Below are 25,875 nucleotides of genomic sequence, written 5' to 3'. Positions count from 1 at the left end.
GCTCCGTGGCTCTGGGGGGGATGTAGGTGGCTGCTGGCTACCCTGGTGCTGCTGCTTCCCACCTAGGCTGGGGGTGTTCCTGCAGCAGGCAGGATTGCTTCATCGCCCACACACGGCTCAGTCATCTCTGGGAGTCCATGGGATGTCTGATTTTTATTGATCGCCTCGTCCCGAGTTTGGTTCAGGACATTGCCGTATCGGATCCGGTGTCTCCGCATTGACCCAGCTTGCTTATCGAAGGCAGACTGTTTGTCTCCAAGTGCTTCAGTGCCGCATTCGGCCGATGTTTGCTTCCCACAGAGCTCCCAGCCTCTTAGGGGAGAGCTGCTGTCCGCTAATTGCAGTGGCTTATCTTAACGTGTCCTATTGAATGGGTAGTTGGGTGAGATATCTTTAGCCTGTCACTGGGCAGCATTGGACGTGTTTTTACTAGACAGAGCTATACAACAAAATCTGGGTACCAAGGGCAAGATTTTAACCAAGTGCTGTATGAGGAGAAGGCAGGTTGCATCTTACCTTTTCCTGGCAATACCTGAAATTATTCCAATCAGGAATTGCTTGTGTGCTATTTATTGAGCACAACCACCTGCAGTGAACTGTCGTTACTTTGCTTTCTTTTTTTAATGGCAGGTGTACACTGGTGAACCAGCTCAGTCCCGTCCGATCTATAGTGATGACAAAATGGCTGTTAGCCCAGTATCTGGGAATGTCCGCGTTTACTTTTTGCAGACACTGTGCAAATATCTAATGAAAAAAAAAAAAAAGCTGCTTTCCATGGAAATCTTCATGTTTCTTCCCAAAAACCCGGGTTCATGGGTCTTCCCACTGACAGTACCTGTAGTCACACAGAATTGAAATAAAACTAAGGTTGGAACATCCTTTACGCTAGTGAAGAGAAGATGAAAATAATATGAAGAAATTCACAATGGCAGTGCTATCCGTATTTGTAACGTTAATGCATTCATCCATAAATGTACCTGTTTGCAAGAGAAATACTGCCTTTTAAAATGTTTTAGTGCAGTGTGTAATTTTCAGGATATGGATTAGACACACAGGATTTTGCATTATTATTCCTGAGGAAGGAAACAAGCTGTATAGCAACTTCAAGGAGGGAATGAACTAATATATTGTAAGCTCTACTTGGAATAGGTACTGCGCTTTTAATTTTGTTCTGAAAGATATTTTTAAATGCTTACATGAAGAGAAGACTGTTTTCATCCTTACCATTCCTCCACAATTTGCCATTATAAAAAAAAAAGAGGTAATAATTGCCAGATAAGCAGAGAAGTGCCTACATACATTCTGAATACTGTATATTCATTAATCACACTGCATTTTGCTTTATTTTTTGTGATGCTCAGTGTATATCTATTTTCATTATCCTCTTGCATTATTTGCAATGGATTCTAAGGGTTGGCAGAGCCACTTCAAATACCAGACTTGATAAATGCTAATAGATTTCCCATTATACAAATGCTTTTTTATCCTCTTAGTTTAATTGCTGCATTTCTCACTCCTTTTATTGTGTGCTGTTGATGACCAGTGTCCCCACAGCCATTTCCTTAGCTGAACTGAGGCTGGGATTTATGCGCGGTCGAGCTGGAAGCGTGCTTGTTTCGGTATCAAAGACGAGCAGCTGCCTTCTGTTTGCGACTGGAATTTCCTCTGAGGTGAAACCAAATGTCTTGGGACATGCAGGTAATTCCCCAGCTAACCAAGTTCTCCGAGCCTCTCAGGGGAGGGCAAACCAGATCTTAATATACGGGTTTATGCCTGAACGTGCTTAAATTCCAGCAATGACTCCAGGGAGAGGAAGGAATGGCACAGTTCACCTCGTCTTGTTCATAGACTGGTATTTCGGCATCATTAAACAAGGTGAAGTCTGGTTCAAAATGATATTTCAGTTGGGCAAACCTTATAAATCCCTCTGCTACGGCTCCAGCAAAGTTAATTGGAGACACATCTGCTTCGCAGAGGTGAGAGAAGGAAAAGCAACTTGAGACGAGCAAGCAACAGTGGGCAGAGACCTGGGGGTTAGCTCTCAGTCCGCCTAAGAAATACAACATCTGGGGCTCTGTGTGGGTGCGCATCATCCAGTAACACCCTATTTCCAGGCCTGTACAATAAACCCCGCAGGGCTTAAAGTCCGTTTGCTAAGCCTGACCTTCACTGCTTGCCTGAAATGGTCAGTGCAGGTGGCTTCTCTGCACGAAGAGATGGTGGAGGAAAAGAGGGACCCACGTCTGCAGAGAGGAGCGGAGATCGGGGAGGGAAAGGGGCAGGGCAGGGTGTTGGGGTGTTTTGGGGTAAGAAGCCAGCGCTTTTAGACCCCAGTCTGGTGGTTGCTTTCTGGGAGAAAATCTCATGTGCATCTTATTATTGAGCTTTTTCTTGCAGCTGTGGCAGAGGCAGGGAGATCAGCCTGGCCCCGGCATCACCCCCACGTGCCTGGCTTAGCAATGCTCCCAGGGAGAGCACTGAAAGCAGCGTGCTTCTTGTGCGCTGCGAACATGCTCAGGCTGTTCATCTTCTGTACGAGGCTTTAGACATACACATTACATCTAAATTGATCTATACTTAATATATATGTACACACCTGTCAATGCTTTCAACTCTGTATTTTAAAGAAAACAAGATCGAGTCGAGAAGAAAATCTCTTGTGCTGTTACATAAAGATTGATCTCTGAAGCACTGAAGGCTTATCGAGTTTAGAGGGTCTGTAATTGGAATTCTTGGATTTGAAATTCAGTGTGAGCTCCTCTGGGACTGCTGTTTGTGCTGTGCCATAACGCTGCCATGCCTTCCGAGCAGCTCCCTCTTAGCTCTCGGCTTGCCAGAAAGCTTTCTGGGTCCGCCCGTGTTATGCTTTCCTTTGGGTTCCAGACTTGTTTGAGTTTGAATTTACCAAATTGTGTGTGTCCTGAAAAGTGGGATGGTGACCTTGGTGATTAGGTGCAAAGGCTCAGTGGCAGAGCACAGCTAAGATCAGGTGTTGGATATGAAACGTTCTGTGTCATGTCTCTAAAGGGACTCCTAAAAAGATGCTCTGTCTTGTTGCCTGCAGCAGTTGGTCTACAGAAAGAAATTGGGATCTCCTAAGTCAACTGTGGGATCAGCAGAAATGTTTGCTAGACAAGGTGCTCAGAGATGTTGTGTCAGTAAATCCCAAATGTCCATCTATTACGGGCACCCTTTAACCCTCAGGCACTGGTTTGGGAATGGGGATTTCTTCTGTAAACCCACAGTTTCCCCATGAGCTCCCAGAAGGGACCTTTTGGCTCACTCTGACTGTGGTAAGAAGCAATGGGAAACCACTTCTGCTGTCGTCTGAGTCCCCAGAGAGAGGGCGAGGAATAATTCGCTTCTTCAGCTGCTAGAAAGCATTGGGTGAGGCTCAGCTTGGTGGAAAAGGCCATACAAAGCGTATGTACTACTCCTGGCGTAATTTGGGTCTAAAAGTCAGATGAAAGGAAGTAGTAACACATAGGTCGGGCAGAGTCTTCGGCAAGCATCCTTCTCCCAGAAGGGTGTGGGGAAGAGCAGGGCCGGGCAGGGAAGGCAGCAGGACCTCATGTGCCGCCACGAACCCTTCCGAAGCCCTTCCATCCCGAAGGGAGCAGGAGGAGTCCTCGTCTCTCCGTACAATCCCTTTGGACTTGGGAAATGTGCTAAGAACAGAGGTAGGAGAGCAAGCGGATGTTGGGGGCAGAGCATACAGCTGTCCAGTCACTAACACGCGTGGTTCAGACCTAAAATGTGCTGCCACAGAAAGGCTGCATTTACCCTGCCTTGAGAAGACAAATGAATATGACCGTGCTTGGTAAAGTCTTAGTGGTAAACCGCTGCTGGTGTTCTTTCTCAGACAATCAAAAGTCCGGAAAATTATTCATTTGGAAATCTGATCGTCGGTGACAGAGAAAAAAGAGAAAAGTGAGAAAAGTGTGCGAAAAGTGCAATTGATATCAGAACAGTGAGCTGAATAAAAGAGCAGGTATCTTCTGCGTCTGCTGTGTCTTCTCAGCTAGGTCTGTCTGTACCTCAAAGAGCTCTTCCTTGGAAAGGTTTCTTACGCTCTCTGATGTAAAAGTATTTCACCGTATTGTGCTGCCCGTATTTGAGAGGGGGTAATCTGGGGACTGTCTTGGCACCATGTGATCCACAGGTTTGTTTCTTCATGTCCCCTTCTGCAGGCAGGAGGTGGCACTCGGGATACATCAGGCACGTTGTTCGAGGGGCTGATGTTCGCCAGGTGGCCTCTGTGTCCCCAAGGCCGGGGCTTCGCCCTCAGGCCTGCGGGACGTTGGTTTGGGGTTGCTGCAGGCACAAAAACTTCTGCAGAAAAGTTTCCTTAGCGGGACTTGTGCTGTTGGGGCCACTGCCAGCACGTAGCCCAGCAGCACGGGCACTGGTGCTGGGTTTCTGGTGAACTGGTCCCTTAGCAGTCAGGGCTTTTATGTCCTCTGTAAGCTCTGGATTAGCTTCCTGGTGCAGAGCAAGCATGCACCCGTACGTATTAAGGAATAAAGTTGTTTTGCAAATTAATATGTTAATGTAGTGCCAGATTTACAGCCCTTAACAGCAGGAGGCTGGAGATAGATTTATATACATTAATTGGTGATTTTATTGATCTAGACAAGATAACAAGACAAAGCAGCCCCGTGCTCGAGGTCTTGTTGGAAAGGGTCTGTGCCCCCTTTTAGCTCTGCCTGTGCCATCCTCCCCCCAGATCCCTCTCAGTCCCTCTGTACAGAAAGTACAGCTCCATTTCACAGTAATCATAAATTAATTTAAAGCCGGCAGCCCCTCGCAGAGCCAGGCAGAGGTGCGGGGGGAGAAGCTGCACAGAGCCATGTGAGCGAGTGCAGGCGGCTGCGGTCGGGGAAGATGTTCGCTGTCTCGCTCAAGTGCCGGCTCGGGGTGGTGAGACGGAGGAACAAAGGTACGGTGAGAGCAGAGAGCTCGCTCCTGCCCGCACGAGGGACTCGGAGGGGACCCACTGCAATGCTTGCTTTCCCTTAGCTGGACAGGAGGAAAAAAAACTCCACGGTCTGTGTTTGCTTGCTCACCCTCAGCGTGCGTTGGCAGGGGCCGGGGGGAAATAGGATTATTTTACTTTCTTGCATGTCGTGTGTTTTTCAGAGGTATTTTCTGGTGACTCTTTGGATTTTTGTTCTACCCATCTGCCACGGTTGTTACTACAGTAAAGCAGATTTAGGTGCACGTGTGGAGCTGATCCTTCCCTGGGAGAGGCGCTGGGGTGCTTGTGGACCCCGCGGCACTGTCCGTCAGTCCTGGTGTCTGTCCCCACATGCTCCTTCCAGCAGGGTGTGGGTTGGAAGGATGAGAAAACGGGGTGGATAATGGGGCAGAGCGGTGCCCAAAAATTGGGTTCAAGACGATTTGGGAAGTAAGAAGCAGTAATATGTTAAGTAGATCTCAGCATAAGTCATCCTGAGGCAGGACAGAGTTTCTCTTCTCAAACCTTGCATGCAGCGAGAAGTGGAGAGGTCTCCTGTGCCGGACTCTGACCCCTCGGCCCCGCTCAGTTTGGTGAGCACTACCCGTGTCTGCCAGCCTCCCTGCCAGAGGCTGCTGCGGCTGCAGAGCTGCTGCTTGCACGGTGCTGCGTGGCTGGTGTGTGGTCCCCTTGTGTTGCCTTTCGTTTCGGAAAGGTTTGCATTTCAGCGGGGCACAGAGCAATTTCCAGCCCCTGGGAGCTTGGCTCTCAGGTGTGAGCCCTCGACAGTGCTCCGGGGCACTCCTGCAGCAGATCATAGTCCTTGGGTGTGAAGGAGGACGACCAGCATCTTTACAGGGACTGCTGAAGAACAGCAGCTTTTAGAGGCTCGATGTAACTCGGATGTGATTGATTTCAGGCTTCACTGAAGCTGTAAGTGTGGCTGTTTGCCTCACACGCGGTTGCTGGCACAGGGATCTGTACGCTGACGCACGGGAGCTCTGTCGGGACAGTGGCAGGTACAAAACATAGGCAGAAGGGGACGGGCCCGAACGCAGCGTGCGCATTTCTGGGGCAGATCACAACTGCAGCCTGGGGTGCAAGCCCTGTGCGTGACTTGCCTAGCAGGCAAAAAAGTGTTTGCTCCGATCAGAGGTGCAGCTCTGAGGGGCAGACCTGAGAGCACGAGCGTGGGGACGGCCGTGCTCGTGGCTTGGGGTTGCAAAGGGAATGATGGTGGACATCGGCAGGGGCCTGTCGCGTGTCCTGCTGCTCCCAAGGGTGCGTGCCCCCTGGGGTCCCTCCCTGCTGCGGCAGCCTCGGAGCTCAGCTTGTTTCAAGTGCATGGATTTGTATTTGGCTTAGTCTGCTTTGGGCGACGTACGCTGAAGATTCTCCTCTTCCCTGGTTTGGAGCAGAGTGGCTGATTTGTCGGTGTCTCGCTGCACGGGCAGGAGTTTCATGTTCCCACTCAAACAGGCTGTCACGGGCGGGATTCCCACCTCCCAGAGCGCTGCCTGGAAGGGCTTGCATCAAACGCAGCCCTGGGGTCCTTTTCTGTGGTGGGGTGCCAGGAGAAGAGCTGGTGCCTTGTTAGTTTTACCAGTTCTTTTCCCCTGGCACTCTTTTTTGCTCAAGCATCCTAAAGTGATTGGCAATAGTGTTGTAACATGAGTTTTTTGTTTTTTTTTCCGTATGCAGCTTTCAAGGGAAGTTAGGAAAGACTGCTCTGACTCAAGCCATGAGTTGAGCACATTCATTTCTGCCTGCAAACCACTGTGGAAATGTAGCCTGACGTTGTAACGAAGGCTAAAAAAGCGTTATCCCTCCGCTACCTGATGAAGTTTTAGTGGCTTTCGTTGCAGTACTTAGAATTGGCTTAGATCACCTGCATTTCTTGGTGGCAGATTTAAGTAAGAGAATCACTAATCCAATGCTAAATTGTACTGCTTTGATCAAGGATTAAGCTGAGCTGAAACTGGCTTGTGGGACTAGGGCTTTGAAATGAACAGCCAGAGAGCGAGGTTGTTACTTGTCTTGTGTATTTTGGGACAGCTGCTTAAAGAACATCCGTAGAAGCTCGAGCAGAACTAAATGGTGCCTGGGCACTGTGCTGCCAGGGTGAGCCCATCACGACTGGGGCGCGAGCAAGGATGGGAGCTGGTGGGAGTTGTGGTAGCAAGTAACAAATTCTGCTTTTTCTATCCATAATTGCTCAAAACGAAACTTCCCTGCAGTCCTTCAGGGGCTCTTCATCCCCTGCAGAAGGTCCCAACAGTGCACAGGGAACAAACAGCCACTTGTCCGCTGCAAGAATTCAATCTCCTTGGTGTTAGTGGGATTTTCCTTTGGGAAAAGCCGAGTGGCATTAGCAAATGCCATGGGTGCCACAAAACAAATCTGTCAGAAGGGTTGTTTGCCCCAGAGCTGCGTTACCACCACGCATCCTGCTGCCGTTTCTGTACGGCCGTGCCTGGCGTTCAGCTCAGATTGGGCCCTTTTGGAGGGTGGTTTTTGGCTCCCTCATCGTCCCCAGTTACTGCAGCAAATCAACCGTATTTTATAAATAAGTAAACGGAACTGGTGGAGATCCTAAATCGTTAACCAGATAACACGTGTCAGCCTGAAAAGCAGCAAATGAGAGTAATTTAAAGATGCGTTCACTGTTTCTTCTGCTTCCCAAAACCTTCAGCTGAGCTGGTGGGACTGGGAGCCGCCTGTCCTGCCAGCAGCGCACGCCGAGGGGCTTGGGCCTGATTGCTGCAGGGGAAGGAGAAGCTTGGTTTGAGATGCTTGAGCTTAAAATGTGTTTATTTTTGCCCACTCTAATTCCTCCTGGTGTGTGGTGTGAATGATGTTGGAGAAATAAAAGTCATTTCGCAGTTACTTTGTGAAAAGCTGTCATTTGGAACGTGCCAAACATCCAAATTTGTAAAAGAAAATATACGTTCTGCTTTCTTTTTACTTACTTCTGCATTTTTCAGCCTTTAAAGCTTCAATGAGGGAAGTTTACTAGCTTTTTTCTTTTCTGTTTGGATTAAATTCTTCCTTTTACTATTTGTTCTTCCTTTTCTTATTGTTCTTCCTTTTCTTGTGTTTGAATGGGAGCTGCAAGACAGGTAAGCAAAGAAAAACCACCCCCAAACCCCGTGAACAAATAAGAAGAGGGTGTTCAGAAAAACTGTCAACGTGAGACTTGAAATAAAATCAGGGGGTTTGGCACAGCAGCTTTTATACTGAGATCCAGATTTCCAAAGACACCGTATTCGTGCTTGTGGGCGTCCTGACTTGTCCTTTGGACAGAAGTTACTGTGTCCTGTTCAGCATAGGAGGATTTTAGGTTTTATTTCCACATTTTTGCCTTGCAGCAGTACCGTGCTATAAAGCATCCAGGCTGTGCTTCCTTGCAGGAAGCGTTTCTGTGGCTGGGTTTCTGTCACCACCAGATTTGCTTACTGCTGAAAACCAAGAAATATTGGGATCTCTTGTTGAAAAGGAACAGAAAAAAAAAAGGGAGGGATGGGTGGAAAATGGGCAAACATGCAAATGCTGTTTCCAGTTTGTGGTGTGGTGCCAAGTCCGGAGCACAGCAAGGTGTTGAGTGAGAAGTCCTATGGAGCTGCCATTCGTGGAGCAGGTAGGAATCATTATGGCTGTATCCATCCTCCAGACCTGCAGTAACCAGTGGAAAAAACCATAGTTTTTATTTAGCAGATGCGCAAACAGCACACAAAGAAGGCAGACTTCTGCCCAGAATGCAGCCACGATGAAAAGGTTGAGCCTGTGGGCTCAGAAACCCAAAGTGTACTCCCTGCTGTAGCTGCTGCTTGGCCACCCGCTCTTCAGGATGGTCGCTGCCTCCTGGGATTTATCCTCATCAGCATGTTTCCCAGTGGAAGACATCTCAGAGGCTGCCGCGGTGAATATTTATGGGCTCATTCCTTGTGCAGCAATGAAAGCCGGGCAGTGGTAAGCACAGGAAAGCTCCCTGAGCCCAAGCCACCGAGCTGGGGAAGGCTGTGATTCCTCTTCTGTCAGCGTGGCTACGCTTCAGCCTCTCCATAATTCATGAGTAACTCATGATCAGGCATGTTTTATTTATGTCTCCTAATGAAGCCCATTTTTCCGCCGAGCGTTGCAGCATCCCAGGTGACCGTCACCTGCTCTGAGCTCCGCGTGGCTCCTTCGGCCTCAGCTCATCCCTCATCTTTCTCTGGCTCCAGTGGCAGGGTGGATATTGGTCTCTTAGGGGGGCAATTGAATGAAAAAGTGCCCTTGCAGCCCAGAGGCACGCAATGAATCCCTGCAGCAGAGCCTCTGTGCAGGACAGCAAGTCCCAGGCTGTGTCGGTGGCTGTGATTGCTAGCTTTGCTTTGCCACTGCCACAGTCACAAGTTTTTACTCCCCATTTCAGTAGTCTTTGTCTTTTAGCGACCCCAAAGTGTCCTAAAACTGGATGTCAACAAGTGCTTGCGGGGATGTTGAGCACACAAAGTGCTGGTGAAGAGTACATGCTGAGCGCTTCGCCCTTTCACAGCCACACATACGGGGTTCGCTGCGTGGCTGCATGACAAAAATGGTAACAAAAGCTTCATCCTTTTCTGCTTATAAAACCATGCTTTTTTTTTTTTGTCTCTCTTTTTTTTTTTTTCTCCCCATCAGGGTTTTTAAACCTAGAACCAGGGCTTGGGGACCCTTAGTCCTATGCCTTCCATTTCTGTTATCGAGATTAACAGTTCGTGTGCGCTGGGAGTTTTGATGGACATTTACTTACTCTGCAACAGCTGCCCCAGCTGTGGCTCTGCTCAGGAAAAGCCCAGGAAGGGCAGAGCGGGTGCCAGGGCACAGCAGGGCTAATGCAGATGGCCCTGGGATGGGATCAGCGAGGGGATGCCGCGGGTCGGCACTGGAGATGTCATGGTGCTGCTCTGTCCTACGGGGAGGCACTGGGAGCATGGCTGTGCTTCCTGACTCCTGCTCCGCCACCAGCTTTTGCTCCTGTGCTGTGCACGACCAGAAGCCTTGCAAACTAAGGCAGAGCTGGACAGGAGGACGTTTTTAAGGAAGGTGCAGAGGCCGTGCTGATGCTGCCAGGAGCATCTGCCACGGCTCCAGCTGGTGGGCTCCCTGCAGAGGGACGCAGAGGTGTTATTTCAGAAACTGTGTTTTTCTGCTTACAGACTGTCTGAGGTTTCTCTCACTCCATTGTAGACGTGTCACCAGAGAGGGTTTGGATGTTCAAGCTATGGATCTAAAGAAAGGTGTTTCTCCTTGTTTAGTAATTGAGCTACTTCGCTACTGACCCCGTTCCTTACATACAACTGTGAGACTTTTGCCTACTTCTAAGTCAGCAAAAAACACTCACTTAAAACAGGTGAGGAAACACCTGCATCTTGTATTCCCCTGCTCCTGCAGAGCTCTTTGTGTCACTGCTTCACTCCTGTACAGGCATCTGACGTTCCATGCTCACAGGGATGCGCCAAATCCCACCTCTGCAATTATTTTGGAGTTGACAGGGCGTATGCAGCAGGTCTGTCTGGGGGCCCGTCTGCTCAAATGCCTGAGGGCCATGTCAAGGAGGCTGGTGGTGTTTGTTACCTCTGTTAGCTTCTCAGTTGCTCTGGTCCCTCAGTGTGGCAGGAGATACTTCTGCTTTAATGGTGTGAACCTACCCAAATGTGACAATTGGAAGTCTCCAGTTGCCACATGGGCACCCGGTAAATTTTGCCTAGTGCCATTCTCCCTCCCAGTGAAAGCCTCCCAAGTCAGGGCGCCCACCAGGCTGCCCTCCAGTGCGACGTCAGAAGCAACTAGACAAAATTAGAACCTCGCGTCGCTAAAAATGAGCTTTCTTTCTTCACCTCTTTCTTCTCTAGTCACCTACAAAAATATATTTTTTTCTCATATTCAAAACCAGGTGCTAGAAATGCAGGAGCTCTAGTTACCTGCAGGCTGATGTGAGCAGGAGACATTTCATGTCCTTGCTGGCAGATCTGGGCATCCTGTCCTGTCTCGATGTAAATACTTGGCAAGGAACGAGGTTTCCATTTCATCCTTCAGTGGAGTTACTGTGAGTGCTGGTGGATAAAATGAAGTGCTTTTATTAACTAACAAAATATTTTAACAGTGCGTGGCAGAAGAATAAGAAGACAACAATAACGTGAAGTGTGGTTTCATCTTTCTGGCTCTGGTGGGGTCCTGAGATTATACCAAGGCTACGTGTTAGCTAGGTACAGAGGGCTGTATTTTAATTGATTTTTTTTTGTGATCTGGACCAAAAAAAAGAAAGATGCTTTTATGAGTGGCAGATACAAATAGCAAAGCTAAGCAAGACCGGCTCTTGCTGTAGGCTAAAATTAGCCTACAGCATTTTCTAATTATTTCCAACAAATTTGGTGCTTAGCGGTTGCACTCCTGCAGCAATTAGCTGCTGACGAGAGGTGCTTCTCCAGCTTTCCTCTCCCTCCCTGCTGTGGTATCTGGGCTCGTGGTGTCTGGCAGGAGGAGCGACCCATCTCCTTGCAGAGTGTGCCGGGACGGCATCAGGGCAGGCTCCTTCATCTACTTTCTTCCCTGTTGTATGAGCTAGTTGCATCCTGCTGGCTGCAGGGGAGGTAAGTTATCTTTATCCTCAGGTCTACATCCCAAAAAGCCACCTGGTTTCCATTGTTTTCTTTTAATAAGGCTTCATAAAACTTGCTTCTAAACATGCTGTGTTGTGTGCTGGAGCCAGGGTTGTGTCCTTGCCAGGCTGCAGCCCAGTGCTGAACTTTTCTCCTCTTCTTGGTTTCACTCAGACCCCGAGGGTTATTGTAACCTAGTTTTTCGTGAGTGATTTCCTTTTCTCACTCTCCCTCTTGCTCTCTTTGCTTTACAAAGTATAGCCAGATTAATCACACAAAGCCATGGAAATCAACAGCAATGTGTAATTCAGGGCTGATAACAGAGTGGGAAGGCACAGGGAAGTGTTGTGCTTCTTAGGAAATTGCCGCACATCTGTCTGCATTCCCTTTTTTACAATCTATTTCAGGAAATGCAAAAGCAAGAGGAAACTAACTGCCTTTTCAAATAAATTGTCTGTGTTTGTGACCAGTATGTCCCTTCTCATCCAAGTGCATTGAACGGTAAAGGAACAGCCATGAGATAATGTTTTCTCCTCATTCACGCTTCTTTTTTCCACCCAGATAGCATGCCTGAGCAGAAAACCAGTGCTTTGGACATTTGTCCAGGATTTTGCAGCAGTGTGCTCTGTACTGCTGCTGTGACTGTGCTGCCTCTGGTAGGTCAGCATCCATTGCACAAAACACATTGCAAGAGAGTAAAAGCAATTAAAAGCCACCACTTGCTGAGACATTTGTGTGGGGGGGTTTGACCAAGGTGCCTCAGCCTATACATGAAGTTACCAGGGGCACAGCTTTTTCTGTGAGGAGACATGGTCTTTTCTCCGCATGTCACCCAGAGAAAGCATCATCCTTTTTCAGTCAAAGGCTTTGCAGATAACTTTTCTTTTTTCTTTCTGCTTGCCCACGTCTTGTTTTGATTAAAATATGTTTGTCTATCTCAAGAAGTTTTGGGAAATTAGGAGCACAACTGCTATGGCTGGCAGAGAGGAAGGCAGGCTCTTTCTCCCCATCTTTCTATTTATTTTTTTCCCAGGCCTATTCGCAGAATCACAGAATCGTCTGGGTTGGAAGAGACCTCCAAGATCACCGAGTCCAACCTCTGACCTAACACTAACAAGTCCTCCACTAAACCATATCCCTAAGCTCTACATCTAAACGTCTTTTAAAGACCTCCAGGGATGGTGACTCAACCACTTCCCTGGGCAGCCCGTTCCAATGCCTAACAACCCTTTCAGTAAAGACGTTCTTCCTAACATCCAACCTAAACCTCCCCTGGCGCAACTTTAGCCCATTCCTCCTCGTCCTGTCACCAGGCACGTGGGAGAATAGACCAACCCCCACCTCTCTACAGCCTCACTTAAGGGACCTGTAGAGTGTGATAAGGTTGCCCCTGAGTCTCCTCTTCTCCAGGCTGAACAACCCCAGCTCTCTCAGGCGCTACTCATAAGACTTGTTCTCCTGGTCTCACCAGCCTCGTACTGCAGCCCACGTGAGCAGTCCAAGAAATGGACACAACTGGGAGGATTTTTAGTTAAAAGGGAGAGTCAGTACCCATTGATTGATGAGATCTTTAGTCCGGTATGAGCTTTCTAACCACAGTCAGAGTAAAGAGAAAGATGTTTTCCTGAGACACAGGCAGTGACCGGGTGGTCAGGATGTTCAGACAACCAGAGCTCCCAGCTCAGGTCCCTGGTGCCTGATTTAGACCCGGGGCTAGAGCTGACCTCTCAGTTCTTTTACGTTTTCAGCTGTGGTATGTATAACCTCTGTATCACCAGAAAATAGTTTGATCTTGCAAGACAAAAAAAATACTTCCCCACTCAGATCTGCTGCCAGTGCAACAAGAACTGCTCAGCGAGGTAGGAATCCAATGACACAAGTCTTCCTTCAAGTAATTCTTCCTCTGCCTGCAAGTGAGGGCTCCAAGGCTGAGCATTGGTTCTTCCACTTTCTTTTCAGTGATCCCAGCTGGAAAATAAAATACTGTCCAGTTAGGTAGCTTCTCAGCTGCTGTCCCTGTATATTAGCAACACCTATGTTCTTATATCCCAGGGATACTGGCAGGGTTTTCTCTTCGACGAACTCATCCCAGATTGGTAAAGCAGGAAGAAATAACTCCTTTTTGTTTCTATGATACGTAGCTGAACGTTCATAAAAACGAGACGTTTTCAGAAAGCAAGGAATTTAAATAGCGATATGGTATCTGTGTTCCTCCCATAAAACAAGCACTGCTTCCCCGAGCAGTTCATTTCTTATGCATTTTCTTTCTTTGAATCTATTCTTGTATTTTCTGATGAACTCCCTTCGTGCCCTGGAAGCAGCTATTGCTTACAGTTTTGTCTTCAAGCAATAATCATAATAATAGATATTAAAATGACTCAAGAAATTCAGGTACTAGAGAACCTGCATTTATACAATTCTTTCTGGGAAGAACAAAAACCGAAGAAATATTGAAATGGGACAAAACAGATGGATTTGAGCAACAAAAATCAACTCTATCAACCCTCTCAGGTTGAATTTAAAAGATTGTCGTATTTCTGATATATTTTTCTTGCAAAATAGTTAAGAACTGAGCTTTAGCTGAGTAAGTTCAGGCTTTGTCTGTGTCTGACTGAGGTGGTGTCACTTGGTTCAGTGGCTCAGAGCCTGGAGGGAGCCCAGCACGACCAGTCTGACCAGTGGGATGGCATGACGTGGGGCAACCTCCAGCACTGGCTTTAGGTTTTAGCCACGTTCTTGGGGGATGTCGGAGTTACCAATGCTGGGTCACCAGAACCTCGTAACACCTAGAGAAGTCGCCCAAAACCCACTTTATTTGTCTCTTCTTTTTGAGCTCGGTAGCGTGATATTTTCATTTTCCAACATTTTCACCCCTTTTTTCTCTTGCACGTAAGCATCAAATGCTGTTTGGTGAATATTTCACTTGTTCTTATTTGGACTGAAGGTTTCTGTTACCACTGGCCCTTAGGGGACCAATTTAGCTGCACTGAACCAGTTTTGGTGTTCAGTTCCTTCTTTTCAAAGAGCTGCATTTCCACATCAGTTGAACCCTTCGTATGCTGGCATCTTCCCCACTTCCAGCTCAATGAATGTTTAAAAAAGATGTTACCCCCTCCCTTCTATCCTCGCACATATATATTCCTCTGCTATCTTAAATGGTGGGGGGACATGAAAGTCATGCTGAGAAGCAGGGGGGGGATTTTAATGTAAATGATGTACCACAGGGGACGCAACCTCATTCCAGCTGAGTGAGGTTTTATGCACAGAAATGCAAAATATTCAGCCCGTGTATCATTAAAGTGTTGCAGCAAAGCCTCTCGAAGCCAGCGAGCGCCTGAGTAAGTTCTGGATTGCTGAATTGCCGACCGTGTCCCAGCTCCCTGCCCCAACCCCTGCTATGACACCGGCTGTTGGGGCTGCAGGCACGTCCTGCAGCGTCCTGTTGTTTGCAGTGTTCTGGTCCCAAGAAAATCTTGACCCTGTGGGTGTCTTGTGGCTTTCATACCTTGATGGGGAAGCCTCCAGAATTCACTTTGCTCTCTTCCAGTCTTGGTAAGAGAGGCAGACAGAGGAGGTGATTTCATGGTCTGCTGGTTTTTTTTTCTGAAAAAATACACAGAATTAAAGCTTAGTGGATAGGAGATGGTATGGGTGTGTAGGTACCCTTAGTATTATAAAATAATGCTTGGAGACTGTAAATGCAATAGCATGAGCATTGTTTTAGGTTACGGCTTTCCTTAATTTAACCAAGTTTTGTGATGATAATGTCAATGATGGAAGAGAGAGGGCTTTGCATTTTATACAGGGGGTTTTCAGAAACATCACACAGACTTCAGCACATGGGTCTTTGTGTGAGGCTGCTGCCCTACAATCATGCAGATGCTTTAGAAAAGCTAATCTCATGGTCTTACAGACTCATCTTCCCACATTCAGCTGCATGGGAGTTAGCCTATTCAGACTTCACAGGGTAAAAATACCAGAGCCAAAACAAACTCCTGGAGAGGATCCCCGTGTGTGGTGCACTGCACTGAGTGGGCAGGTACCCTTAGATCTTAAATATTCCTGTGTGCCATTAAGCAGGGTCCTTACATCCCTTCAAATTCAAATTGCAGCGTCGGAGGGATGCTATTCCTATCAGTTTAAATATGCAGAGCTCTTTTGGAAGCCATGATGCTGTAAAAGCAGAAGATATAATTATTAGAGGTGTGTTGTTTTTTTTTTTTTGTAGCTATTGGAACAATGGAGTCTAAATGGTCTTATTCACCCTAGTAGGCACAACTATTTCTCACCATAGGATGGAAAAAGCCTGATAAAAACAGGTCAAAGGACTGCGATGTAGATGTTAGCACTTATGAGCTCTGTAACAAGGCGGTGCGACGCAGCATCCACGCTGGGCTGGCTGGGTCTGGTGTGTGGTGGGCTGGGGAGGTTTGTCTGTGGCCTGCGTGGAGATAAATCACGTGCAGAACGATACAAACTTGAATGACTGAGATCTCTTTCCTCAGCACGGCTGACCTGGTGGAGCATCCAGGAGAGACACGTTCATGTGTTTTCTTCCTAAGGCTGTTATCCCTGCCAGCTCCCGTTCACTGGACACTGCACAGTCAGGTTCTGTGGTGTAGGGGTGGCACCAAACCAGCACTATCTGTTTGCTCTTCTCATTCCGTACACGTCCCCCCCTTCCATTAGAGCCTCCAGAGAGCAGGGTGACAAATGCAGAAGCCCCCTGCCTATGTGCTTGGGCTTGCAAAGCCCACCTAAGGCCCAGCACACTCCTCTCTCCCAGCGAAACACGGCTCTGAGCTGATCCCAGCCCTGCCTGCTGCCGAAGGAGATGTCAGGCTGATCCCCCGCACAAGTCGGCGAGGGCTGGGATCCATCTATTTGTGCCACATCCTCTCAGCCCCAGTAGCTGCGTTATTAAAATGAGGCTTGTCAGCACCCCGAAGAGGGCTGGGGGCGGGCTTTGCATCTTGCATGCGGTTTGATCCCGCTCGCCTTGTTAACATTCAGTTGCTTTTGTGATTAATTATTTAATCCTCTCCCCTGGTACTGGTGTATAATAGCGCAACCCCCATTTCTGCTGAGATTTACTCTTTTCTCTGCGAGCTCCTCGAAGCGCAGAGCGAGGAGGTCGGCGCTGCGGCACGGGGAGAGCCCGGCCGGTGCTGCTGGCCCCGCTGCGGTGGCCTGGCAGGGACAGGGCTGTCCCCATGGGTGGCTGTCACCCCTGGCTGAGGTACGGGATGGTGGCAGTGAGGGGACGTGGGGACAGCCAGTCCCAAGCACCCCGTCGCGCCACTGCGGCCACTCGCTCCGAGGCGGGTGGTGGGGAGGATCAGATGGGGCCGGCTTCGGCTCCAGATGCTGTCAGACACAACAATGCCAAATTGGAGGCGAACTTGTCAGCGCAGAGACTTTATCTCAGGAGTCAGGCTTGGCAGCCCTCTTCCCTTTCTCTTTCGGATGCCTTTGAACAGCTTTCAGCTCACATTTCTGTAATCACCTGGGCACAGCTCCCTCAGCCCGTTGGTTTTTGGGGTGTTGCTCTCAGAGGCCATTTCCAAAGGGGTGAGCTGAGTGCTTCCAGCACCCGAACCACTGCCTGTCCTGCAGGGCTGCAGGGCCCCTGCCCCGCATGCAGCCAGGGCCGGGGGGCTGGCAGGTCCTTCCTCCCTCCCCGAGCATCCTCGGCTGCGCTTCCTGCACGAAGCCTCCGCTGCTGGTTAAGGCAAAGCCCGAGGTCTGAATAATTAGCAAGGAAGTAGCTGTGTTTTCTTTAAAAGATGGTCTCCTCGGTTCCTCCGATGTTTGCATCTTCCTCCTTTCATCTCGTGCCCGCTGCGGGTGCCCCGCACAGCTGGGGGCAGCACAGAGGCTGTGCCGAGGCGCAGCCCCACACGGCAGGGCTAGGGCTCACGCTTTGACCCCACAGATGTGACTCAAAGGGCCTGGGTCCCTCCTGCACCCCACTGCGACTCCGTCTGCTGCTGGACGAGTCACCCCTCCTTCGGGTCCGTGAAATAGCAAAGTGCCAACTCGCCACCAGAGGTGTTGGAAAAGCTGATTAATTTATGCTTAGGAAGCCGGTGAAGTCTTAGGCTGGATTTCTTTCTGTTTTCTTGGCGTCTGTAAATTAAACAGAAACTCACGGTGGTGAGGAAAGGAGCCAGGGAGAGCAATTATTTGTCATGAAGACATCGTGACTAATGGTTTTGCTACGTGTTAATTGAAAGCATTGGAAGTTTTAGCAAATAATACCCCAAGGCAACCGGTACTGAGCGTAGAGCAGACTACAACAGGCTGCATCGCTCACAGCTTGCTGTTCAGCAGTAACCTTAAGTGCTGATCAAACGGCATCCTTCTGACTTTGAGCCAGGTGATGGGACCATGGAGCCCCAGTCCTGAGCCCCAGGTCTTTGTTTCTAAAGCTCAGGCCCTGCCTGCACACCGATTCACTCACCCGGTGCTGTCTGTGCTGCAGTTGCCCCATAAGCTGGAATTTTTCGGGTGGCTCATCCCTGCCAGATCCACTGGGGATGTTTTGCTTGATTTCCGTGGCTTCATTTTGGTGCAAATCTGTGCAAAATCGTTGCTTGCCTTTTCCAAACGCACCCCACTCTTGAATTTACGCTGGCCCACACAGTTGGTATAGGTACCATGGGTGTAGTTTTTTCACAGCAAAACAGCATTTTAAGACTTTGTTATCATAACCATTGAGCAGCATTGGCCATATTAGTTATTAATAGCTACCATTTGGGTCTTGACATACAAGCTTCACCTCATGTTGTTGCCTAATACTGTTAATGCCCATGGAACAATTCATGTTGCAGGGGAATTAATGTACATAATAATCCGTGGGATTCAGTCTGTATATGAGAATGTTTACCCTCTCATTTTTCAAGGAATTAGCAAAAAAAGATAGTTCTGCAACAAAAGAGCATATGAAATGAGGAAATTTTAAATACGCATTATGTACAATATCTTGGTCAAGTCCTACTTACAAAATTGTTAGATCTCTCAAATTATTATCTAAATAAATATTTTATTGCATTTTAATTTGCTTTGTTACATTGTACAGTGCCCTGAGCACCTTGACTTCATAAATAAAAGAATTATCGTGTAGAGTCATTGCAATATGAAAATTAATGCTGAAGTGCTTGAAGACTTATAAAAATTTCAGCGGGTTTTGTAAGGCGAGTGATAAGGGGTTCATAAACACATGATTCTTTTCCACTCTTAAACATTTCAGGTCAATAGAGTACAAGAGGAGAGGTTCACAAACCCCGTGCTCTTTTAATAAGAGACCGGAGTGTTCGGAGGGCAGCGTACCCGACTGTTACGCTGCAGCGCCCTAAGAGCATCTCCAGCCACTGCAATGGCATTAAAGCATGACAGGACTGGATAATAACTCTATTAATCACTGTTTCTGATAAAGAGAAGAGAGCATGTTGGAGCAGCCACGTAGCACAGCCTCCCCCCCCCTTTTGGTGTCCCTAGAAAAGCGGAGCAATGATTGCAGGGGACCCCTGCCCCTTGGCTTAGGCTCTGAGCTCACCGTAACCCTTTTTTTGGGTGGTGCATCTGGTGGGGCTTCTTGGAAGGGGCTGGCAGCAAGACGTGCCCGTGTGTCTGACCCATCTGCCGCCTCTGGGATGGGGACAAAGCCAGTTCAGTGCAAAGACACGTTAAACCTGCTCATTCCAGCTTCCCTCTGAGCATCCGATTTGATCTTGAGTCCTCACTTGCGTTATTTATGGATTTTTGTGTCTTGGGGGCTGGGGCTGGAAGAGGGCTCTGGGGTGGGAGCGCCGTAACTCTGGGTTTAAGGCAGGATCCCGTAGTGGGGGGGGGGGCATCGGTGCCTGCTCCAGGTCTCCTGAGTCCCGCGCAGGGTTGGTGGCGACATCCCCCCGCCGGCACAGTTCTGTGTCGCACACAGGGGGATCCACACATGACCCCAGCGTGGTCCCCAGGGAGGAACGGCTACGAAGTGCGCAGAGACCAGGGATTCATCGTGGGGTAATTCTGCAGGCGGATGGGGGGCTTATTGCCAGCTAAGGACATCACGGGGGATGTCTGTGGGGGATCATTCTGCCCTCCATGTAAATTTGCACATCTAGTGATCTCTTAAAATAAATGGGTGTAAAATGGGGTTCGTGGGGAGGTTTCTGAAAGGACGGTGCCTGACTTCTGGCGCCTGCTCTTTCCAAAGCTCCTCGGCAGCCAGGAGGTGTCCCAGAAGAAGATAATTCGGCTTGTGCTATTTCAGCCTCCTCTGATCCCTAAGAAAGAGTTAATTACAGTCTTTCCCTCTTGCTCAAAGGTGGCTGGGTATTATCATCAGAGCTGTAATTATTCATGCTAATTGCTTATTTGGAGAGGGAGAGGGAATGCGAGAGAGAAGCCCCAGACTCCACACCAGCGATGAGCAGAACGGACCAGGGGCACTGCCCTAGGGCCGGAGCCAGGTAGTGCTGAGGGCTGGAGGCAGATCCTGGGCTGGAAGGAGGTCCCTGGCTGGAAGGAGATCCTCGGCTGGAAGGAGATCCTTGGCGGGAAGGAGGTCAGCGATGCCCGAGAGGTTGTGAGCGAGCGGCGGAGCGGACCTGGCCTTTGTGATGCTGCCACCTCCGCTGGGACTGAGAAAAAAGAGCATGCACTTCTTGCAGACCTTCCTCCGGTGGAGGGCACTCCGAGGTAATTGTACGCCTGATGGGAGGCTTCGTTTGTGTTGTGGCTTAATTAACCTTTCTCTCACTCCTTTTTTTTTTTCTTTTTTTTTTTTCCTTTGGTTTTAAAGCTCCCTGTAAAGGACCGGGGTGGGTTGTGAGATGCTTGTTTGAGGTCTGCAGCTGGTTATTTCATTAACCGAACAGAAACTTCTGCGATCCCCCGGCCGCCTTGGTGTCCAGGCAGGCTAGGAAGGGAGAAAGGAGGTGGTGGTTTTCTCTCTCCTAGTTATGTGCTTTTAATAAAAAGGCTGGTTTCCTTTCGGAGGCTTATTCCTATAAGCAGGTCTTGGGTTTGCCTGTTACAAGCAAAGGATTTAAGTCTCAGGTCTGCCTCCTTGGCGTGGGCTGGGGATGGCGCTGTGCCACGGGCACGGTGGCACACGATGGCTTCTTCTGAAGTCATCACAACTCTGGTGAGCCGGAGACTGTTGTGAGGTCTTGAATCATCCCTAAAATGTAATGAGATTACTGTACTTTTGTTTTTTCCTGGGACAGCAGGACCGTGTGTCTTGCTGGACTGAGGTCACAAACTGCTCCTCGTGTTTAGCCTGTGCGTGAGTCAGTGCGACGCTGAGTGTCCACCATGGCGTGGCTTTGATTCCTGTAGGTCTTAAGGCTGAGCAAAAACACCCTTGAGAATCCCACTTAAAGGTGATACGAAGTATACAAGTTTTAACAAAAGAACTGGAAAGAGCTGCCCCTTGCTAGATACTTTTGAACGTTCCTCTATCCTTTGTCATTTCTTTTTTCTGCCCTTGTTCTAATGTACAGCATCCACATGCTGTGCTGGAAGCCAAACCGGACTGCTCTCTTCTGGAGATCTCCAATTATTATCCTTGTGCTTTAACTTCCTAACTCAGGAACAACTTGCCATAATTATGTTTTAATGTACTGAGTAATCTTCATCTGGATGTTTTACTGCCTGCTTAAATTACACAGGCTTTCCGTGCTCATACCCTCCTCCTGACAGGGGAGTTGGCTCAAGCACAGCGAGCTGGAGCCCAAGGACTGCTGCGGCCAGCCCCCTCCTCCAGGGACAGGGACAGGGACGGGAGACGGTCCCTTGCCAGTATCAGGGAAGTTTGGGTTTGCAAAGAGCTCAGAGGCTGGGATCGCTGTTCTAACAGGCACCTTGTTGCTGAACCTGAGTGGAAGATTTACATGTAGTCTTCTAAGCCTTTTGCCTAATGCTTGTTAGGAACACCAGGCACCTCCAAAAAGACAAGGAATCCAAATTTAGAGTGGTGGTACGATGGAAATAGCCTTTACGAAACCCACCACAGCTCATCCAAATTTAGATCCCCTAAAGACAGCAAATTTTCTACTTCTCTTGAAATGTGTGGGATTTATGAGCCTACGTACTTCCTAGGGAATCTGGCCAAAGTCGTTTTGTGTGTGTGTCTTTTTTGTTCTTTTTAAAAATTATTTTCTTCCCTCTGTATCTTAAAATCACCACCTCCCCCTTTGCTGTTCTGCTCCCAAGCTGTATGCGGAGGCATGTTATCCAGCTAATTGCTTCTTCCTGCTTTTCCGTGGCCGTTAGATGTCCTGAACAGCTCCTGGATAACGTTGTGGCAGAACATTATAACCTCCTTGTGCCTGCTCCTGTAGCAGGCTCCAGCAGTGCTTGCTTCCTTCCTATCTGCGGCGGTTCGCTCCTCGCAGCGGGGTTGCAGGGTTCCACGTGAGCACCGACCTTCCTGCACCCGTGTCACTCAGCAGCTCAGCTCCCCGTGCAAATTGCCCGTGGAGGTCTGAAATTGTTGGGCTGTGGACCTGCTCTTTGCTTAAGAGGGGTTAAAGTGCTGGCAGCTAGCGCCATCGAGGAGGAGAGCGATGCTCTGGAGACACACAGGGCCCCCTGGGAGGGGGGGGGCTTTCTGGCTTCTGGGTGGATGCGAGACACGAAGGAAACACATCCCTCCGTGGAGGAACAACCGGCGGCAAGAGGCACAGAGCTCTGATTGAAATCCCCCCTTTATGGGGCTCCTCAGAAGCAGAATTGATTTTGAAAATCTCCATGGGTCGTGTCCTTTTCAAGCCATAAAGGGATTCCTTGATGGATTTTCACCCCCCCGTTTCTGCTTTGAGGCCAGAGTTACCCAGTGTAGGTGGAGGATAAATCTGATTCGATTTTCCCATTAAGCTGTTGCTGGTAGGGAATAATTAAAAGGACCATCAGACACTGCACTCAAAACGCCTCTGTTGGCAGGGGTTAATGCTGGCTCGGGACGGACAGGGGCCGAGCTATCGCGCTGCGGTGGCGTTCATCGCTGTCCCCCAGAGAGGCAGGTGCCAAGGCTGCCAAGAGCAACTTGTCCCCTTGGTGCTCCGTCCTGTGAGCTGCCGCTGGGTGCGTTCACGTAAATAATAAACATGCAGCCTCTGCACACGAGCTGAAGTGCCTTGTACAACTCGCTGACCTGTGTGCCACAGGAGGAGGGATGCAGGACGTCTAACATGGGGGAGTCCCAACCAGAGCTGGCACCACTGCCCTTGACCCGTTGAGATCCCAGCTCCTGGGGTGCAAGTGAAAGAGGCTTGGCGTGGGGCAGCCGCAGTAAGGGCTGCGTGAGAGGCTGGGAATGAAGACTCGTGGCAGTTTGGTGTGTTTGCTAAACGTCTGGCTTTCGTCTGCTGTTGACCTGCGTTGGACCTGGAGCTAATCGGGAGGTACAGAGACAAGCCCTCCAGAAAGCAGGCCTGTCGAAGCGGTCTTTGTGTGCTTTGATCTGGAAGGCTCTCCTGTGAGCGCCAGCCGGCCTTGCCATTGATTGCTGCGGGAGGGAGGTTTTGATGGAGTGAGATGGCACAGTTAGTTGGTTTTACTGTGTCTTTGTGTTTTGTTTTTTTTAAACTCCAATAGTTGAAATCAGAAAACGTAGAGGAAAGACTTTGTATGAGGCTGCCTTTGGGAGGAGGGGGACTGAGGACGCTGACTCTCCAGTCTACTTCAGTTGCTGCAGCAGTCTGGGCAGCATTACAGCTTTCCTCCTTTTTTTTTTTTTTTCTGACAAAACCCATTGCTTAGAAGGCTACATCAATCACCACTCATTGAGTCTGACAGACCTGAGACTTGAGACTCGATGCCTGTGTGTGTGGTGTGTGTGGTGTGTGGTGTGTGTGTGTGTAAACAGTGGAGTTCTTGCTCCATCTCCCCCCAGCGTATCTGCGTGGAGGGAAAGGGGCAAGGGGAAGTTTACAGAACTCTGTAGGATGAGTGAATAGAACCGAAAAAGCCTATGCATTAGCTATCAAAATAACAGAGATGAGGAAAAGTGTTTTGCATGGAGTTCCTCTTTTGTTCTTAGCTGAACACCAGCCTGAAGATGCCTGAGCTCTGTGGTGAGCCCTCAGGGCCGTGTCCGAACAGTGTAGGACTGTGCAGCTGTCAGAGCACTTTTTCTATGGGTTAGCCCCTGGAAACATCCCAGCTAGAAACCATCCCTGCAGAGGTGATGGCCCTTGTGGTTGTGTTTTTTTTTTTTTTTTCCTGACAATTTCTATACCACGTTGTGAGGGCTGAGTGCTGACCTTTTTTTTTTTTTTTTTTTGTCAGAAATATTGTTCTCTCTATCCTCTTGACATTGGTGAGGGCATCCCCACTGTCCTCATCCCCAGCAGAACTTTAAAACCCTCGCTCAAGTCTTTACCATTTTGTCCAAACAGTAACATGTGGTGGTGACATAATGCGACGGAGACGGTATGTGCCAAACTTCTGTTGAGAGTGATGTGTATGTATGTGGGTGTATTTTAGTAGTGCTTAAATGTGTTAGCAGTTTTTCCCACATTCCTGTACCTGTGCAGCCTGTGGTGGGGATTTCGTGGGCTGTCCCCACGCTCACAGACAGGCATGTTGCAGCTTTCTTCTATATTCTCCTTTCCACGCTCAGCTGGAGCTACAAGGGCCTTTACAAGGTAGTGGTCGTTTTTCACTTCCCATCATATAACAACGAAATATTTTTGATAGCATTATCCTGACGATAAATAAGCTTTGCACGGTGTTGTTCTCTTACCCCTGCTGCACCATGCACACGCACACATCCACGTGCACAAGCCCACCACGATGCTTTCTGCTGCGGTCCCAACCAGCTGTAAGGCTTTTCTGCTGCCACTGCGTGAGGGCATTTTGTGTGTCCATCACCAGAAAATGAACGCATAGAGATCTAGTGGGCATTTGGCCAGGCAGGCCTGGGTGTGAGGCTCCGCTGCAAGTATTGCAGTGTAATCCTAATCCCAACATCACCAATAACATGGCGCAGGAAGCTCTCGTGCAAACTGTCTTAGCCCTTTCCCCATCCCTTTCCAGGCTGCTCTGTGTCTTCCAAAAGGCCTGACTTTGGGGCTGACGTATAGCATTTTTTTCTTGATTTAGGCTTTATAAGACTTAAGTTAGGATATGAATTTTGTGACTCTCTGACTTTGCACGAGGGGAGCAGCAAGGACAAATGTCAAACCAGGATGTCCGTCCCTGTCAGAAGGCTGAGAAGGAAGATAAGGGCTGTCCTGTGCTTGTGTTGGACCCATTGGGAATAGGAACCAATTATTGTGATGGGCAAGCCAGGCCCTCCTGGCTTAAATAACTGCCTCGGGACTCTTGGAGAGCTCGGTGCAGCCAGGCTGAAGTCATCTCAGAAGCCTGATTCTCCCTGGGCTTCCTGTCTGTGTTTCTAATTGCCCGGCGGCTATTTGCTCTGTAGGTCAGCCCGTAGGGACGAGAAGCAATCTGCTGGGCGCTGCAGCAGCGCCCTCTGTCTCGCAGGGTGATGCTGTGACCCCGTGTGTGTGGGAGAAGGAAAATATTAACCCGCATCCCTCTCCATCCCTCTTCTCCTCCCCCAGCCCTGCGTTAGCCATTTTAAAAGGAGCTGTAGAGCCCTCAATCGCAAGTACATGCTGCTCCCTGGTGGAGCTCCACGCGCTGCAGGCAAAGCCCAGCTTGCAGGAGAGCAGAGCTCTGTGCCCTGCTGCCTTGGGAGAATTGCCGTGCATTAAGGTCCTGGTCTGGCAGCCTCCGAAACAACTGCTGCTCCCTTGTGGGAAGGGAAAATGGGATTTTATAGGTGATGAAGTGAGGGCTCAATAAATAAATGGTGCTTATCACATCTGCTAAAGGCTGGGGCCGTTTGGGAGAAAAGCCCCGCGCCTTTCTGATGGATACGGAGCGGAGAGAGGTCTGAAGCCAGGCTGTAAGAGAGCAGAGCTGGCTCATGGCTCCTGAGCTCCTCCAGCCCATAGACCACCGAGGGGCAGCAGGAGCCGTCCTGTCCCCTGGTGCTGGGGGCAGTCCGAGATGTGGCAGTGCCCGGGCTGCTTCCAGCCCTCAGCCTGGCCTTCAGCACCACTGTTACCTTGGGGGAACAGATAAATAAGGCCAGAATGTGGCTTGGGACCCTTCTCCAGTTGCTTTGAAAGGTCGGCTGCACCCGTGCTGCACTTGTGGGCATCTCACCGTGGCATTAATAAAGGCTTCATATTAATATTGATGTTAGCAATCAATTGGTGCTTTCAGTTCTAATTAGCAGCTGAACGGTGGCTCGAGCAGTGCTGATAACGATGC

General features: G+C 49.1%; 1 protein-coding gene across 10 annotated transcripts in view; it reads left to right on the top strand.

Moving 5' to 3' along the window:
* Positions 1-25,875, top strand: part of GRIP2 (glutamate receptor interacting protein 2) — a 266,312-nt gene that overhangs the window by 133,022 nt on the left and 107,415 nt on the right. The window contains exon 1 of one of the 10 annotated variants that reach the window (XM_083796154.1): positions 19,425-20,280. The exons of the other annotated variants lie outside the window; for them this stretch is intronic. Coding sequence (XP_083652280.1) covers positions 20,202-20,280 — 79 coding nt within the window. The 5' untranslated portion in view covers positions 19,425-20,201. Of the gene's footprint in view, positions 1-19,424; positions 20,281-25,875 lie in introns of those variants that run through there. 10 annotated transcript variants of the gene reach the window in all.

Source organism: Anser anser (genome assembly GCF_964211835.1).
Source record: "Anser anser genome assembly, chromosome: 12".
In the NCBI taxonomy this organism is placed as follows: domain Eukaryota; kingdom Metazoa; phylum Chordata; class Aves; order Anseriformes; family Anatidae; genus Anser; species Anser anser.
Note: the sequence above shows the minus strand (reverse complement) of the source record. Positions and strands in the feature narration are given on the sequence as shown.